This window comes from Heterocephalus glaber, unplaced genomic scaffold (genome assembly GCF_053883595.1).
Source record: "Heterocephalus glaber isolate CG9 unplaced genomic scaffold, H.glaber_assembly_v1.0 deba00001452, whole genome shotgun sequence".
Classification (NCBI taxonomy): Eukaryota; Metazoa; Chordata; class Mammalia; order Rodentia; family Bathyergidae; genus Heterocephalus; species Heterocephalus glaber.
Genome location: NW_028258302.1, coordinates 12,084,228 through 12,100,683, shown reverse-complemented (window position 1 = coordinate 12,100,683; position 16,456 = coordinate 12,084,228). Strand labels below are relative to the sequence as shown.

General features: G+C 52.3%; 2 protein-coding genes and 1 non-coding gene across 21 annotated transcripts in view; all 3 read right to left on the bottom strand.

Annotated features, from left to right (window-relative positions):
- The window catches only part of Sdc3 (syndecan 3), a 34,549-nt gene extending 33,738 nt beyond the window's left edge, over positions 1–811 (bottom strand). Inside the window, exon 1 of the mRNA XM_013074195.3 lies at positions 573–811. Within this exon, the coding sequence (XP_012929649.2) occupies positions 573–710 (138 nt within the window). The 5' untranslated portion in view covers positions 711–811. The remainder of the gene's footprint in view (positions 1–572) is intronic.
- Positions 812–10,849: 10,038 nt separating this feature from the next.
- Pum1 (pumilio RNA binding family member 1) overlaps positions 10,850–16,456 on the bottom strand; it is a 121,895-nt gene continuing 116,288 nt past the window's right edge. For all 19 annotated transcript variants that reach the window (XM_021262819.2, XM_013074319.3, XM_013074320.3 and 16 more), the window contains 2 exons: positions 15,631–15,823; positions 10,850–12,706 (listed from right to left, as the gene is read on the bottom strand). In XM_021262819.2, the coding sequence (XP_021118478.1) occupies positions 12,575–12,706; positions 15,631–15,823 (325 nt within the window). In that variant the 3' untranslated portion in view covers positions 10,850–12,574. The remainder of the gene's footprint in view (positions 12,707–15,630; positions 15,824–16,456) is intronic.
- On the bottom strand, positions 14,607–14,691 carry LOC147827220 (small nucleolar RNA SNORD103/SNORD85). The gene has a single exon (XR_015452855.1). It is a non-coding gene; the product is annotated as a small nucleolar RNA SNORD103/SNORD85 (small nucleolar RNA).

The window sequence follows — 16,456 nt, the reverse complement described above, 5'->3', positions numbered from 1 at the left end:
AGGCCCTCACTGAAGTGGGAGCGCACACACACACAGGGTCACCCTCATTCTCCCCCTCAGGTCACCTTCACCAAATCACCCTCTGCCTCTCCATCGAGAGCCCCCACAAGCCCGCGTGTGGCTTGAGGGAAGCGACCCTGGGAGAAACCAGGTGCACACCCTCCCCAGGCAGGGCCCTGGGCCGCGGTGTCCGGAGAGTGGCCCCCGTGTGGGCACACCCAGCCACGTGTCAGCGCCACCCCCGCGCCCCTCGGGCCAAGCCAAGGACCCCCGCGCCGCCCCCAGGGAGCCGTTTCACCCGGGCGCGGAGATTGGGGGCGGTTCACGACCCATACCCCAGTTCCTTCCTTCTGGGGAGGGGGTCCCGATAGGGAGGGTCGACGAGCCCTGCAAAGGCGCCGCGGCGGGGTGGCCTCCCCACCAATGCCAGCGCGGGGGGCGGGGTGGGGATAGCGGGGGGCGAGGCAGGGGTCCCGGGGGAGCGCAGTGAGGGTCGGGGGGCGAGCGAGTATCCCGGGGGGAGGGACGTGATCTCGAGGGACAAGGGGCCCGGGGGTCCCCGCCGCACTCACCCCCGCGGCGCGCCCGGCCAGCAGCAGCAGCAGCAGTGGCGGCAGCAGCAGCCCGCGGGCCCCGGGCGCGGCCACGGTCCCGGCCCCGGCGCCTGCCCCGTGGACGGCCCCAGCGCGGTGCGGCGGCCCCGGCTTCATGGCGGCGGCGGCGGCGGGGCCTTTGTTCCCGGCGCAGGCGGCTGCTCGGCGGCGGTGCGCGAAGCGCGGCGCGGCTCGGCTCGGCTCGGTTGCGCGGCCGGCTCCGCCTCGCTCAGTCTCCGCGCCCACAGCGGCCGCGCCCGCAGGAAGCGTGCGCCGCCGCCGCCGGCCCCAGCGGGAGGGGGCGGGACTGGGAGCGGGCAGGGGGCGGAGCTGGGAGGGAGAGGGGAGGAGCCTCGCGCCGCCCCGCCCCCGGGACCCCCGCCTGGCGCCTGGCCCCCAGCAGCGGCGAGCGGAAGTCGGGCCCCATGCACCTCCTCGGTCCCCCGGGCGCGCGCACAAGGCTGGGACACCACCCTGGGCCGGACCCCTTTCTGGGTGGGTCATGTGGGTATCACCATCAGGAGCCTCCTTCAGGGGCTTCCAATTGCCACCCTCACGCGCCCAGCCGGCCTGCGGAATGGGCCCAAAGTCGACCCAAGACTCCTTTCCAGTCTCTAGGACCGTAGAAGGGCTGCTGACCTCAGGCTGGGCCTGGCCCTCTCGTGGCCTCAGTTTCCCCAGGCAGCATGGGATGGACCCTGGCACTGTGGATCTGCAGTCGAACCACGGCAGGCCTGAAGTGTCCCGGTTCTGAGACTCAGATTCCCGGGTGGAGTGGAGACCACCCACTCTGGGTGTCTGGTAGCAGCTCCCAGCCCCTGCGCCTGGTTCTTCCTCCACCAGACACACTGTGCGTTGTGCCTGCTTATTGGCATCCCCACTAGCACCTAAGCTCCAGAAGGGCAGGCGTGGAGCTGCCACCGTTAGTCCCCAATGCCCCCAATGTCACCTGGGTCCCCGGCACTGGCCCATCCTGGCATGCAGTGGGTGCGGAACGAATGATGTGTCTCTTCTGGGCCTCAGCTCGCCCACACCCAGGTGTTTGGGGGGAAGTGGGGAGGAGTAAGCATTTATTAGACCCATGCTATCAGCCGAGGGCTTTCCTCGGTTATCTCAAGTCATCCATCAGGAACTCCATGGGGTCGGTGTTGCCAGTACCTACACTTCCTTGATGAAGAAGCTGAGGCTGGGACAGGAAAGGTTACCTGGTGATGATGGCGAGCTAGGTGTCTTTGCCCTTGGCCACTTTCCTCTCTCGTCCCGGTGACTCCACACCCAGCTCAACTGAAACGAGCAAAAGGATGAACGGTGTAGACAAGGCAAGGGACAGGCAAGAGGGGACCCGGCCTTGCACAGACAGCCATAGCCTGCAGGTGTCAGGGGCCCCTGATTGGGCCTATAGGGTCCTTCGGAGAAAGCCTAGGTGACAACAGTGAGCTTAGCTTAACATGGAGCTGTGTTGAAAGGGTTCCCTGAAGAGAGTCCAGGCCCCGAAGCGCTTGTAGGCCAGCCCCACTGCCCTCTGGCAGGCATCCTGCAGAAACAGGGGGACACTTTTCAACTCTGCTGTTTGAAAATCCCTAGGAATTCTGAGATCCCAACCTTTGGAAATCTCATTCCCAAATCTTTCAGAATTTGGACCTATGAGGGGGATTTAGCTCAGTGGCGCCATGCCTGCCTGGCAAGCTCAAGGTCCTGAGTTCGATTCCCAGTACATAAAGGAAAAAAAGAATTTGGACCCACGAGCATCTTGGACAGATGGTTGGGAGAGAAAAGTCAAGTAGGACCAGCAGACCTGGTTTTAGTTGAGGTAGTACAGCGGGAACCAAAGAGCTCTAACTCTGAGTTAGGCAAGTACCTGAGTTCAAATTCCACCTTTGCCATTTATATGCTGTGTTACATTAGCATAACTTTACCTCTCTGAGCCTGTTTCCCATCTATAATATGGAGATAGATAGCACATGAGCCTGGCACCCTGTGGGTTTGAGAGAGGTGGCTGGGATGATACTTACAAAGGAAGGGACCCAGATGTGGGCATAAAGTTACCTTCCAGAGAAGCTGAGCAGCCCCAGGGGCACAGGCTGGCTCTGAGGAGCTCCCAGAGACACAACAGGGTTGGAGTGTGGTTATAAGGAACCAGACGTCAGTTGGTACACAGAAGGACTTTGGAACCGCTGGAGTCGGCCATAGCCGCCAGGGGCTTTTGTCATAGGTGGTGAGCACCCTGCCATGGGAAGTGAACAAGGCTCGGAGAGCCATTTAGCAGGGACACCATAAGGATGGTCTCCATGCACAAGGTAGGCAGTGAGCATGGCCCTTCTTCAAAGGTCAGAGACTTGGGAAGCACCAGGCCCTCTTCCCTGACATCCCAGGGACTGGGCGGGGGTGGAGAGTCTTTGGCCAGGCTAGGAGCGCCACCTGCTGCTCATCAGAGACACTGGTCGCAGCTAGAACAGTCAGGTCTGGACCAAGAGGGTCTCATCCAGCTCCCCACCTGCTCCGGGTCTTCCTGGGCACATGTGTCCACTCCCTACCCTCAAGCACAAGGTGCACCCACATGGTCACCCTCTGTGCCCTGTCAGTAGAGCCCCACTCCAGCATTCGACTCCCTGCCATGGCCACCCGCACAAGCATCTGGCACTGCCCTCTCAGGACAACTCTCCCAGCCCTCTTGGCCCTCAGAATGTGCCATCTCTAGCAGGAAGGGTTCCTGACTCCTTTCGGGTGTCACCCTGATCACACTCTCCCTGCACTCCCCACCATTCCTTCAGTCTGGCTTGCCCTCGGTACCCCTAGTGTCCACTTCGGTATCCCCAGCGGACAAAACCTGAAGAGCTCAATACAGCTGGCTAGTGCCAGGCACTGTCCTATACACACACATACATCATCCCCCTTTTCCAGATGAGCAATCAAGGCACAGGAAGTTAGGAGAGGATTCCAGCTCTCCACAGCTGCGAAGTAAGAAGCAAGATCTTGACCCAGGTGCCCCCTCCCTTCCTCTCTCATTAGTGCATGTTGTTTATTCAGAATACTGAGTTTTGTTTTGCCACATTCTTACATGCATGTGACATATTTTGATCATTTTTACCCTCCGCTGCCTCCCGTCCCTCCCCCCAATCTCCTTTCTCCTACTAGTCTCCCGTCTGCTTTCATGTTGTCTCTTTTTTTAATTTTTTATTTTTGACCTAGGCTTTTAATAGTTACACCATAGTGTAAGGACTAGAGATGTGCTAGGAAGTGTTTGATGACTGACTTAAAGAGTCACTTAGGGATCCACACACCAACCTGAGGACATATTCGGATTCAGCCTGGCACCTGCATAACTCCCACCTCCACACCTAGAGGCTCTGGCCACCCTAGCATGATCTTTGTCGTCTGCCCTTGGCCAGACCTCCTGGCTTTAATAAGGCAGCAGAGGGGTCATCAGAGGCCTCTGGAGCACCTCAGGGGGACCCAATGCACCTCATTCAGGGTTGTACTCCTGGCCAGCACCTGCCACCTGACTCCATGTGTCCCCAGGGGTTTGGTTGCACTGACCGGTTCTTCAGCACCCAGCATTCCCTTGTGATAGGAAGGGCCAGGGCCAGAGTTGTCCAGGCTTCCAACTCACGGGGTCCAGGCTGGGAGAAAATGCTCTCTTATGTTTCTCCCACAGGCCTAGGGCTTGGAGGCAACAAACAACAGTCCCCTCAGGGTTGCTGCTGTGGGAACAAATGAGCTAGCACTTCCAGGAGAGCCTGGCACACTTGAGCACTGTGTGTACCTGCTCGCTACTTCGTCTGAGGCTCAGTGAAGTCCAGTAACCTGCCCTGAGCACATGGCCAGCCAAGACATGAGCCAGGCAGTGTGAGGACAGAGCTCTAGCTTTTAGCCCTGTGCAGTGCTGTCCCCAAGGGCACAGGGGGACTTTGTGATCCTAAGGGGGCCTCCAAACACAAGTGCCTTCTTGGCTCAAGGCAATCACAGGTCCCTGCTTCCCCTTGCTCCACTCCCACCCCCACATCCTCTGCCACAGCTTTCTTTTGCTTTGAGCTAGAGTCAGGATGGGAGCCAGAGCCCAGGTTCACTTCTGGGAAAATCTGGGTGAGAGCAGCCCTAAGAGGTCAGTGACCCCCAAAACTCAGGAACCGAAACAGGGTCCTGGCAGGAGGGCTCCAGCTCTAAAGGGTCCACATGTCCTCTTGGGGGAAGGTGGAGAGGCTCCAAGGCCACCCAATGCCTCTGTGAGTGGCCATCCAGCCTGGGCAGCCGTTGCTAGGACCCGCAGAGCCATGCAGGGGCCTAGGGAGGGAGGGGTAGGAGGGCGCAGTCTCTACCAGTGGAGGAGCTCCAGCCCAGCCAAGGGGGCTGGTCAGAGTGTCACAGGGCCATGCTGAACCTCGGTGCTGGGCAGGGCAAGGCCAGCTTCATGAATCATCCTGTGTGCTGGGCAAGTCCGTTCACGGAGAGGGGCTGATGGCACCTCCAGGGCACATGGCCACCAGGCATGGGGCTAGGATTTGAACTCAGGCCTCTCCTAGGTCTGGTACTAACATGCTTCGAGCCCCAGATGTGACCCAAAGCCTCAGGGGCAGTGAGAGTGGGAGGGGCGAAAGCGAGGGAGATTTGAGGTGGGGCCCTCTGAGGCCCTGGGCCAGGCCTGGCTGTACTCATAAGAGGTCCCTGTAGGGACCATGGGGACCCAACCATGGGTCCCAGCCACCATTGTAGCTACAGAAGCTCCCATCTCTAGGTCAGGTCTGGCCAGGCTCCAGAGGAGGGGTCTTCTTGAGGGGAAGGCCTTCACCCCACCCAGGATTTCAAGCTGGGTGGCCAGAGAGCTGGGTGGGACCTGGCTGTGTGGAGTCTGAAGCTGACATGATGTGAGGAGCTCACAGATACAACCGCGGGGACAAGGTGAGGGCCCTGACACTTCGGCCACACCCATTTGCAGCACATTTGCCTCTGAGCGGAAGTCTGAGGCCAGCACAGCTGGAAGAGGCATGGGCAGGAAGAGCAATCTAGGAAGGCTTTGCGGTGGTGGTGGTGACATCTCCACAGGCCTGTGACAGGCAGGCCTTGGGGAAGCAGGTGCTCTGAAGTTGCTACCACCCAGCCTGAGGCTTCGTCCTGACATCGTGTGTGTGGATGAGCCTGAGCCGATTCCGGGAGCTGCGTCTCTATGACCTCGAGCGGACAGAGCAGCGTGACCTTGTCTTGGTCCCCACCTACCTGCTTCATCTTCCCATCCCACAATCAAGAGGAGTAAGGCCCCAAAAAGGGGGCAGACCGGTCCAAGGCCACAGAGTCTGCAGCAGGACCGGGACTAGAACCCGGGAGGCTTTCCCTTCCCACCCCGTCCCCCAGGCCCCTGCCCCGTGCTTTGCAGACATTCTTGGGGTCAGACTCTCCCGGCCTAGATTCTGGCTCACAGGTCCAAAGTCACAGGACCAGGGAAGGCTGGGGGAACCTAGGCCAGGAGCACCCAGTATGGGCAGGGACAGGAGGCGGAAGGAGGAGGACTGCACTGCCCCTGCTGCCATGCCACTAACAACCCCATTCCTGGGAAGAAACTGCACATTTGGAGTCATTTTCCTGAAAGAGGAAAAAAATTCCCTAAAAATACATCTTCCTTCTCGCCTCATCTTGGGGCTAAAGCAGCCCTGCTGTCAAGCTGAGGGAGAGCCTCCCCGCCACTCCCAGGCTGTGGCTCCTGGCCACGTGGTCACTTTCTCCAGGCCCAGCTGTCATTGAGACATTTAACACGTCTTAGGGTGGGATTTTCTTCTGAATTCTCAAGGTTCTGGGAGCCTGGTGCTCAACCCTTACAGTTCTTGAGCTGTGCTCTAGGCCTGCTGCAGATCTGGCACTGTAGAGGTGGGAGCTGGCATGGAAGGGCCAGAGGCAGGCAGTGAACAGCAAGTTGCATTCCAGAAGGGACAGTCCCTGCTCTGTTCCTTGTCTCACTTCTACGTCTGAGTGAGCATTTCTTTACCCTGCGGACGGCAAGGGGGGGAGGGATCTGGCAGCACCTCAGAGGGGAGGCCAGGAGTTGAATCCCAGGTCTACAACTTCCCAGGGTCTCCCCAGCAAGCCTGTCACTGATGGCTCCCAGAGCTCGAGGCAGGCAAACCAGGGGGCCCAGGACAGTGCCCAGCACAGGGAAAACCCATAGCCACAGCCAGCTGGCCACTATTTTTAAGCCACTCTTTGTCTGGAACTCAAGAGACAGAGGCTGAAGCACCCCTGGGGCTGGGACCTGTGGGAGGGGCAGCTAGGGTGGGAACGGACTCCCCAGAGCTCAGAGGGAGGGTAAGCCTGGCCCCAGACCAGGATGCCATGAGCTGGGGGCCTCCCAGTCTGCCTGGGCAGTCCTACTGCACGCAACTTGTGCTGTGTGTTAGTTGTATCTAGGTGCATAACAAGTCAGCCAAACACAGGGCTTAACCAACAGCACGTTTTTGTTGTCTGGTAAATTCTGTGGGTCAGGAAGACAGAAGCAGTCTGTGGGTGGATCTTTTCTGAGGCTACAGGTTCCTGAAGGCTGTACTTCCAGGGTGGCAGGTTATCCCCAATATGTTAATCTATGGGTCCAGCAGGATTCAGTTCCTCCCTATGCCTGCCTTGCCACCAGGCTGCGTCAGTGTTCCCAAGATACGGCCACTGGCTTCCCCTCAGAGGAGGCAAAAGTTGCAGTGTCTTTGTGAACTAGCCTGAGAAGTCACATGCGACCCTTTCACAGTATCTTATTTTCCCGCGTGGCCAGGGACTCCACAAGGTGAGAACATCAGCACCAGAGTCCATGAGGCCACCCCAGAGCTATACCTGGCAATGTGTCCTCTTCTGTGCTTCAAGGTGTCCCACCAACGCAGCAGGGGGAAATCAGAGGCAGGATAACACTAATAATGTGAGCCTCAACTCTTATGTGTGGTTGTGGGCCCAGCCCTGTAACAAGGACTTCCAATGTACCCTGTGCAGTAGAACTATAGTTATACCATTTCAGCTGGGGAAATAGAGGAATAGGACAGCACGTGATTTACAAAAGCCACAGAGGGTGAGGTGGAGCTGAGATTTGAAGCCGTTGGTCGCAGGAAGACTTGGGGGCTTGGGTTGAGAGCTTGGTGCCTAAGCCAGAGGTGTGGTACCAGCAGGAGGCACCCAGGCCTTGGGCTATACACTCAGAGGCTTGGGACTGCTTTCCTCAGCCCCACCGTTGACTCCATACCAGCCTGCAAGAGTATTAAATCAATATTCCAGGGCCCAGTTAGGGAAACTGAACCCTAGAAAAGTCAGGGATTTGCCAGGGTCACACAGGAAGTCAAAGAAAAAGCCTGGGCCTATGCCAGAGAGTTGACTACATCCTCCCACCTCCAACCAGAACAAGAGCCTAGCAGCCCTATGCACTGGGGACGCCTGGGGACAGGAAGGAGTGAAGAAAGGGGAAAGCAGGTTCAGGGCAGATGCCAGACCTCTCTGCTCCCTGAGTGGGACTCCTGACTGGTCCTGAGCCCCTCAAGCCAGGGGCAAGTTGATCTTGGACCACTGTGCCCTGGGGCCTCCACACTTGCTCTAGGCAGCAGCACCCTCGTGTGGCTACAACCAGTAACTACATAAAGTCACAACTTTCCTCTCAGAATGCTTCACTCCCTGGGGCCTTACCCTTCTGCAACCCTCTAAAAAGAGAAAGCAACCATTGCAGAAGCTGACAGGAGGTCCAAAGAGCAAGAAGGCATGGACAGAGCACTGGACTGGGGATCAGGAGACTTCAGATAAATTCCTCACTTGGTTATCAACTCACATGAAGCTTGGGCCTCAAACTTTTCATCTGTACAATGGGTCGAAATATCTACTTCACTTCATTTCCTAGGGCTTTCAACAAGGACCAAAGGAATCACAAATGTGAGCATTGCAAACTGCAAAGACTGAACAGGTACCCACACAAGGGATGCCCTGGTAGGACTCTGAAAGAGACCAGGAATACAGGTACCCAGTTAAGCATTCTTGGAGCAGACCTGATAGCACCAAGAAATGGTGGCCTAAGCAGAGCCCAGAGCACAGCCTGCTCAGCAGCGGCTGGGCCTGTAGCAGGAAAGGGTCTCACAGAACGAGTTGAGGGGGAACCCACAGTCCCAGAGCTCAGAACCTCAGTTCCAGATCTCTGTAACAGGGGGAATCACATTCTTTGCAGGCAGGGCTCCTACAAGAACAATTGAGAACCCACAAGGAAACTGTTCTGGGCAGCACAGGCTTACAGTTAATGACATTAGATCTCCTTCCATAAGGACCAAGGACTGTTTTCTTCACCAAAACTTGTGCATGACCACTGTACAGGTTATGGGAAGGGAAAAGACAAAGTGTACTTTCATTTTTGTACCAAGGACTGCTTCTTATCTCCCCTTATTGAAGTAAAAGTCCCAAAAAAGTGGCACACCCCTGTACTCCCAGCTACTCAGGAGGCTGAGGCAAGAGAATCTAAGCCCCATCTGGGCAATTTAACAACTTACATCCTGTCTCACAAAAGGGGGTAAGAGGGTTGGGGACATAACTCAGTTCAAAGGTCCTACACCAGGGTTTCACTCTCCAGCGCAAAAAAGGGAGCAATGGGTTATTTAGCTCTATGTGGGGGAGGCTTATGAGCTGGGCACTATTCAAACTTCTAATTTAATCTTCACAACTAGTCTTGTGCATTGGTATTGATATTTCCCATTTTAGAGAAACTGAGTTTCAGGAGTACCCAGATGAAAAACAGCAGTTGGGATTAAATCAAACTTAATCCTCAGAAGCCTCCTCAAGGCCTCAAAGACTTGAAATAAGAGAGTGGCAGCAATCACACTTCTACCCTAGGTCCCTGCTTTATTACCACTAAAACAAAACAACTAAAAACTGAGACCAAAGGAGAGAAAAAACCTCAGAGTGCAAAGCACAAACATAAACAGGCAGGGAGAGAAGAAAGCCAGCAGGCCAGCACCTCCTGTGTGCCAGCACTGGACATCTGCTTACCAGCTGCTGTGTTACAAAGCTCACAGGCACTGCCCCACCTTACAGACCGAAAGACTCACACACCTAGGCCCTACCCTCTCAGAATCACTGACAGGAGCAGACAGATGTAAGGGAACAAACACCACAGAGAGGTTCTCTCTGGAGGCCATGACGGCCACTGCAGGGGAACACCACTGGGTCCAGGCTACTCTGCAGCTGTCCAAGCACAATCCAGTCCTGAACTGAAAACCTGTACTCCCCAGCCACCTTTTCCTCCAGGTATGACCTCCCACATGGCCCTCCTGCCCGAGCACATCCTGTAGTCATCAACATGGACCCAAGTTTGTTTCAGCTTTTGCTAAAGCTGTTCCTGGAGCAAAGGTGGTGAACCAAGGATGCAGCACGAGTGACAGGCACTTGGTGAGCAGGGGCTTCCTGCACTACAAGCAGGGAGAGGTTGCCCATCAGGGTGATAAGGGTAGGCTGGGACACTGGGACTGCTCGGGCAGCCTGAAGTGCAGGTGGCAGAATGCAGACAGAACCAGCCCAAACACTGGAGAGGGGGAGGAGAAAGCAGAGCCCCAGGCAGGCACTGAAGCAGTCCAGACACTTGACCCACTGCCCAGCCTTTGGAGACATCTAACTCAAACCACAGGGCTTTCTCACATATGCTACAGAGGCCAGGCCAGAAGGGCAAAGGAAGGAAGAGCACCCTTGAAGGATGGATCAGACTACAAGGCACAGGCCTGGAGAAGACAAACTCAGCTCCAAGAAGCAAATGTTTCCAACAGAAGCTGGAAATTTAGGTTTTTATGCAAATGATCTTGATTGTGAAAGCGAACCCAACACATCTTTGGGTCAACTGGGCTCAAGCTTAGCCAGACGTAGTGGAACACGTCTCTAATCCCAGCACTCGGGAGGCTGAGGTAGGAGGAGGGCCATGAGTTCAAGACCAGCCTGGACTACACAGTGAGTTCAAAGCCAGTCTGCACTACAGAGAGAGACTTTTGTCTCAAAAAGCAAAACAAAACATGAGCCATCTGCTTGACCCTCCTACTCTAGTCCAATTCTTCCCGCCTAGCTCCTTCAAAAAATGAGCAGATAGGGCTGGGGATTTAGCTCGGTGGTTCCGGCGCCTGCCTCGCAAGCGCAAGGTCCCGAGTTCGATTCCCAGTACCCCCCCCCCAAAAAGAGCAGAAAAAGAGGCTGAGGCAAGCAAGAGGCTGTTCTGGGGCATAACTAGGGTGTGGGGTGGGGGTTGGGGGGGTTGGTTGGTTGGTTTAAAGTTAGGCACAAACTCAGATTCCAAAGTTCTGTATTTTTCAAAATAAAGATCACACATTGTTTAGAGACAATCTACACAAGAGTTACAAAAAATAGTTGCCCAGGCATAAGCATACACAGGTTTGTTAATTATACACATATGGTTACAAGTGTGCTTGCAAAAAAGTTCATTGGAAATATACACAAGGCTCTGGAAATGTACACCGTGTAGTGTTACAATTCTATATTCAAACAAGGAAAATTGACAGTATGTTACATTCACTTACAAGTAGACAAAATGCAAAATACAGTTCATCTTCTGTACAAAAAGGAAGGGCAATTCACACTTTACAAGGTGAGAGGAGCTCTGATTGTAAGGAAAACTGGGGCATGGCTGAACTTTTACACGTCCTTTTGACTGTCACAAAATAAGCAAAACATTACTTTTTTAGGGTTAAAAGAAAAAAATACTAGTGTGAACTCAATCATCCAGAATAACATTTAGAAAGGATCTCACTACTTTCTGACTAGCTGACAAATAAAACCAAGCTATTCTTTTCTTCTTAAACATTAACTAGGCTGTATAAAGAACATTTATTCCTTCAAAAGAAAAAAATTTACTTCTGGTTGAAATTACAATTTACAATATACAACACTATATGCTACGACCATAAAAGGTGAGAATATACACTGAATGCACAGGGCTGGCTAATTCTCTTTTCTTACCAAAAAACGTGTTTATGTTGATTCAAACTTCTCCACATTTACATTACAGGTATACAAATGTACAATTGTACAATCAAAAGTATGTTCGACTACTAGGGTACATTATAGATACAGATTAGACATCAAAACAAGAAAATACTACAAATTTGTATATATGCAAAGTCTACACCAAGTATACACTATATATTTATAGAAGCAAGACCAAAAGCAGAGTTGGATTTTTTTTTTCTCATGCTAAATAATCAGATTTTGCCTTTCAATGTTAACAGAAAAAAATCCAGTAGGCAGTAAACAGTCACACCCACCCGGCCCTGAAAGACATTCTGGGTGCTGTGCCTCCTCGCAAGACGGACCACATCAGCTTCCTCGGTACACTAGCATCTCCAAAAGGAGCGGCTTTCACAAGTTTCATGAACACAATGTCATAAACTGAAGTTTTAGCAATTCTGAAACGTTTTTCATTTTTTTTTATATGTGTGCGTGTATGTGTGTGTATTATATATATATACTTTTTATAAACAGTGTTAAATGCCAGTTCGGGGTCATTTAACTAAAATTCAAACTTCCTGGGTTTTTTTTTTGTTTTCATTTTTTACTAAAATGAGGAGGTGGGGAAGAGCTATTTGCAAAACTTGCCAATGAGGCAAATGAGTTAAAAACCTTTTTTTTCTTTTTTAAAAACTTTTTTTGTTAAACCAACCACCCTGAAAGTTTCCATACATGGAATATAGATACAACATTGAACAAAATATGTGACCTCCCATGTACATTGGTTACCTATGTACAAGTATCCTATACACCAGTAAAACAGCAGGGCAATTAGTCAATTAAAAAAAATAATTAGTACATGTTATGTGTAATAAAATTAAATTTACAAAGGCTTTTCCACTGGTTGACTGATTCCTTTTTGGAGGAGGGAGCAATCCCAGAGCAACCATGTGCCCATTTCAGGCTCTACACTAGGACATTTCGGGTTGCTGGTTGATCTGCTAGGGGCCAGTGAGGTCAGCAGTAATGGGATCGGGGTGCATTGCTCAGATGATACCATTAGGAGGGCCACAGATAGGCCCCAAATCCACGCCATTCTTCATGTAGTATTTCTCTAGCTTGGCCAGGATGTGCTTGCCATAGGTGTACTTGCGAAGAGTTGCAATGTGGGGCCGGATCTGAGGAGGAAAGACAAGCTGAGTTATGCTGGCCTCAGCTCTGGCACGCACCCATAGATAAACCATCATGCACACACGCACACTCCCACAGCGATGCCTTTCACTGGTTCAGCAAGTCTCCTGAGCTTCGGAGTTTTCATGACCCATCAGATGAGGAGAACAGCTCTTCCCGTGAGCACTGACACAGGATGTGAGGGCTCAGAGGCCAGGTGACATGGCCCACTCCCAGGACAGCAGACACACAGTACACCGACTGGCCAGCTGCACGGTGCCACGCTACAAGGGCACACCCTGGCATCCTGGCCTCATACACTGTATCCAGGCTGAGGAAATGAGGGTTTATTTCTGGGTTCCATGAACCCTGGGCTCACCACCTGACCCATCCCTCGTTTACAGGGGATCACAGAAAGCTCAGAGTAACAACAAAAATGATGATCATTATGAGCCAGTGACGAGCCCCATTTGATTTGGTAAAAAGTGAAGGCAGAGTGGTACTGTTATTCAGTCAAGATGAAATGGCTGACAAGGGTTAACACAGTTATATGAGCCCAAACTGTCTGCCTTCTTCAGAAATTTCTTCTCTCCTCCCTCACCCTACCTGACGACTATGGTCTGGGGCTCACCCCTCAAGCATTCTCTTCTGCCCTGCTCTTGGGCTGATCTATCTCAGGAAGACTGGTGCATCCCAGTGACCAAGAGGTGGTGATTCTCTATGAGCTCAGTGTTTTCTCTCTTTTGAACCACCACCAATCTTTACACACAGAGAGTAAAGGGCCATGGTGTATAAGCCCATTTTCCCAATTCAAATTTGCATGTGCACACACCAACACACTAGGATGAGAGTCATGGGTGCTTGAGGGGGAGAGCTCTAGCAGTGCAACCATCTTTCAGCCGTGCCCTCAAAGTGAGGAAGGGCCTACCAGATCTAGAAACCACTTAGGAACTCACACAGGACACAGATTCAAATCAAATACTACATTCTCTGGGAAAACAACAAGTAATAAACATCCAGATTTTAATTCTGAGCCATGTGAAGTAGACAACTTGGTTAATACTTCCCTAAACTTGCCTGTAAAAAAGAATGCAACAATGCCGCCCCCCCTCTTTTTCTATCTCTCATTGCACTGTATTGTTTTTTGGCTCAACAGAAAGTGGAAAGTAATCAACTTGCTGTTCTCCCAACATTCCCTTTTGCTGAAAAGGATACTGTCTACTAATGAAAGAATGAGACAACTGTGAGGGACTCTTAGAACTTCTCCCACTAACCAACAAGAAACCCTATTGATATGAACACAATTTGGTCCACTTCTCTTCAATCCCGAAGCTGTCACCAGCTACTGACTCAGCTATTTCAAGTTTCATCAGTGCCTTCCCTCTTCCAAGTTAAAATACTAACTGGCCAGGACAATTATCTGGAATGTGGAGGTGATGTTGTCATTACAGCTTTGCCCTCCTGATCTTGCCAAACTTCTTACAGATTCAGCCTTTTGTCCTGGCTCCAAGTTTTTGCATACCAAGCTCCTTCCTCCTGAAAAGGGTTATGCAAATGCCTCTCCCTTGAGGAGCCTTCTCTGTACTCACATATACCAAGAGACACGCTGCCCCACCTACGAACCCCTATTTCCCAGGAATTATGGTGCCAATTTGTGCACCATATGGTGTTCACCAATATAAGCCTCCTGAGAGGAGGGCCTGCCATACTTAAGTGTTTGATGAACGAATGAAAAGACATGCTTTAAATTCTACATATCTCCCAACTTTCCCTCTGCCTTCACACACGTATGTATGAAACTCAACCTGAAGGACTCTGGACTCCCCCCAACCTACAGCTGCCATCGCCAGCACCAGAGGCTGGTGGTTTGGATGGGTTGGGTTGGAACTGGAGGTGGGCGCACGTCTGTCTGGCTCAGAACTTGAGTCCATAACAAAGATTCTCATTATCGAACTTTGTTCTCAGTGAGGGCAAGTGAGTCATCACTGCCAGACGATGACGACCCCTCCATTGAGAAGGGCTGAGGGAGCTCAGAGCCCCCGGCTGAGGGATGGGCTCAGAAGCACCCTGGGGCTTGGGGCACTGCCTGGCACAAGCACAGCTGCAGTGCACCCTGCCTGCTCATCGGCTTGCTTTGATCCCTGGGCCCTGTGGTCTGTGCAGTGACGGGGTGGACCCACTCTGTGACTATTCCTGCAGCCCGATGCCTCTTCGGGTGATTTCTCTGTCAGCTCTCCACTCACAGAACCTAACTGTTCAGATTTCTGTCCCTTTCCCCCTATCTAACTCTTCCTTAGCCTTGTCTTCTGCAAAGCCTTCCTTCTGGGACACTGGGGAGGGCAAGGGGCCCCTCTCATGTGGGTAACACTGCTCCTCCACACCAGACTGTGGGCAGCAGGCAGGGATCAGATCTTAGTCAACTCTGTGCTGCCCAGCGCCTCGCACAGACTAGGCTTAGGTCCTTGTGTCAGATGATATACTCCCCTGGGCAAGCATCTGCTCAGTAGATGTTGGTGGAATGAGTAAACAAGATTGGAGGAGAAAATAGAAGCAAGGGGAGCAGGCTCACTTGCTGGACTGGTAAGTTGATCTCTTAAAAGACCAGGGAGAGAAACTCCTCACAAAAACTGAGTTTAGGGGCCAGGGATTTAGCTCAGTGGTTCCACCACCTGCCTCACAAGTGCAAGGTCCTGAGTTCGATCCTCAGTACCAAAAAAAACCCCCAAAAAACAAAAACTGAGCTTAATATACTCACAGGAGTGGCAGACATGTGAGGGCACTGGTGACTCGACATAAAAAGAAAATGAATTCAGGGTATAGTCCAGTGACTGCCTGAAGGAAAAGGCAATCCTCCTTTGTGTTTTAGAAATGAACCCAAGGCCTTGCACCTCACCTCTTCTCTCTGATTAAGACTCTGCTCAACTTCACCTACCTTATGCATAACAATCTTCCGCTGGCCTGGCTCTGCCACATCAATCATCTTCTGGACCACGTAGTTGGCATACTGGTCCTTCATCATGGTGTATAAGGCACTGTGGGGACCGTCATTCATGGTGCATACCTCATCAATGAGCACAGCACGCTCTGTACGTGAGGCATGGGTGACACATTTTTCTACAACATTGCTGTAATGAGACAGATCCAGGGAAAGTCTTAGGAGAGGATCCCCTGTGCAGCAAGAGACAACTAGCACTTGTGGAAAATGAATCCACCCACTGTCAGCTCTTAAAGAGCCTCCACCTCCACCATCTGAGGTGTCCAACAGTCAGTGAGGTCTTACCCTAACCTATCAATCCTCTCCTCACCTCTATAAGCTTATGGAAGGCAGGAACAAGTCTCACTGATGCCTGTCTCCTGCTGCCAGCACAGAGCATGGCACTAAGCAGAGGCTTCCAGACTCAGTGAAGGAGCTTCCACAGGCCGTAGCACCACTGGGAAACTACTATATCCTGCCATCAGGAATGTAAGCACAGGATCCTAAGGCCTATTTGCACTTCTGAACATTTCACAAATACATCTTCTTGGGAAAGAAAAAGAGAAATGTGGTTCCACTAAAACACCATTTTTCCATAATCTGTGGGGACTGTAGAGGCTGATTAAATTATATGCTGCCACACTAATGGATATTTACCATCCAAGAGTGATTACTCACTGCTGTTTAGCTCTATCAGACACCACTACCCTGCACCTGTGGCTCTGTGGGAATGATGCTGCATGATGTCAAAGAACAATACCCACTATATGTATGTGTACTGCTG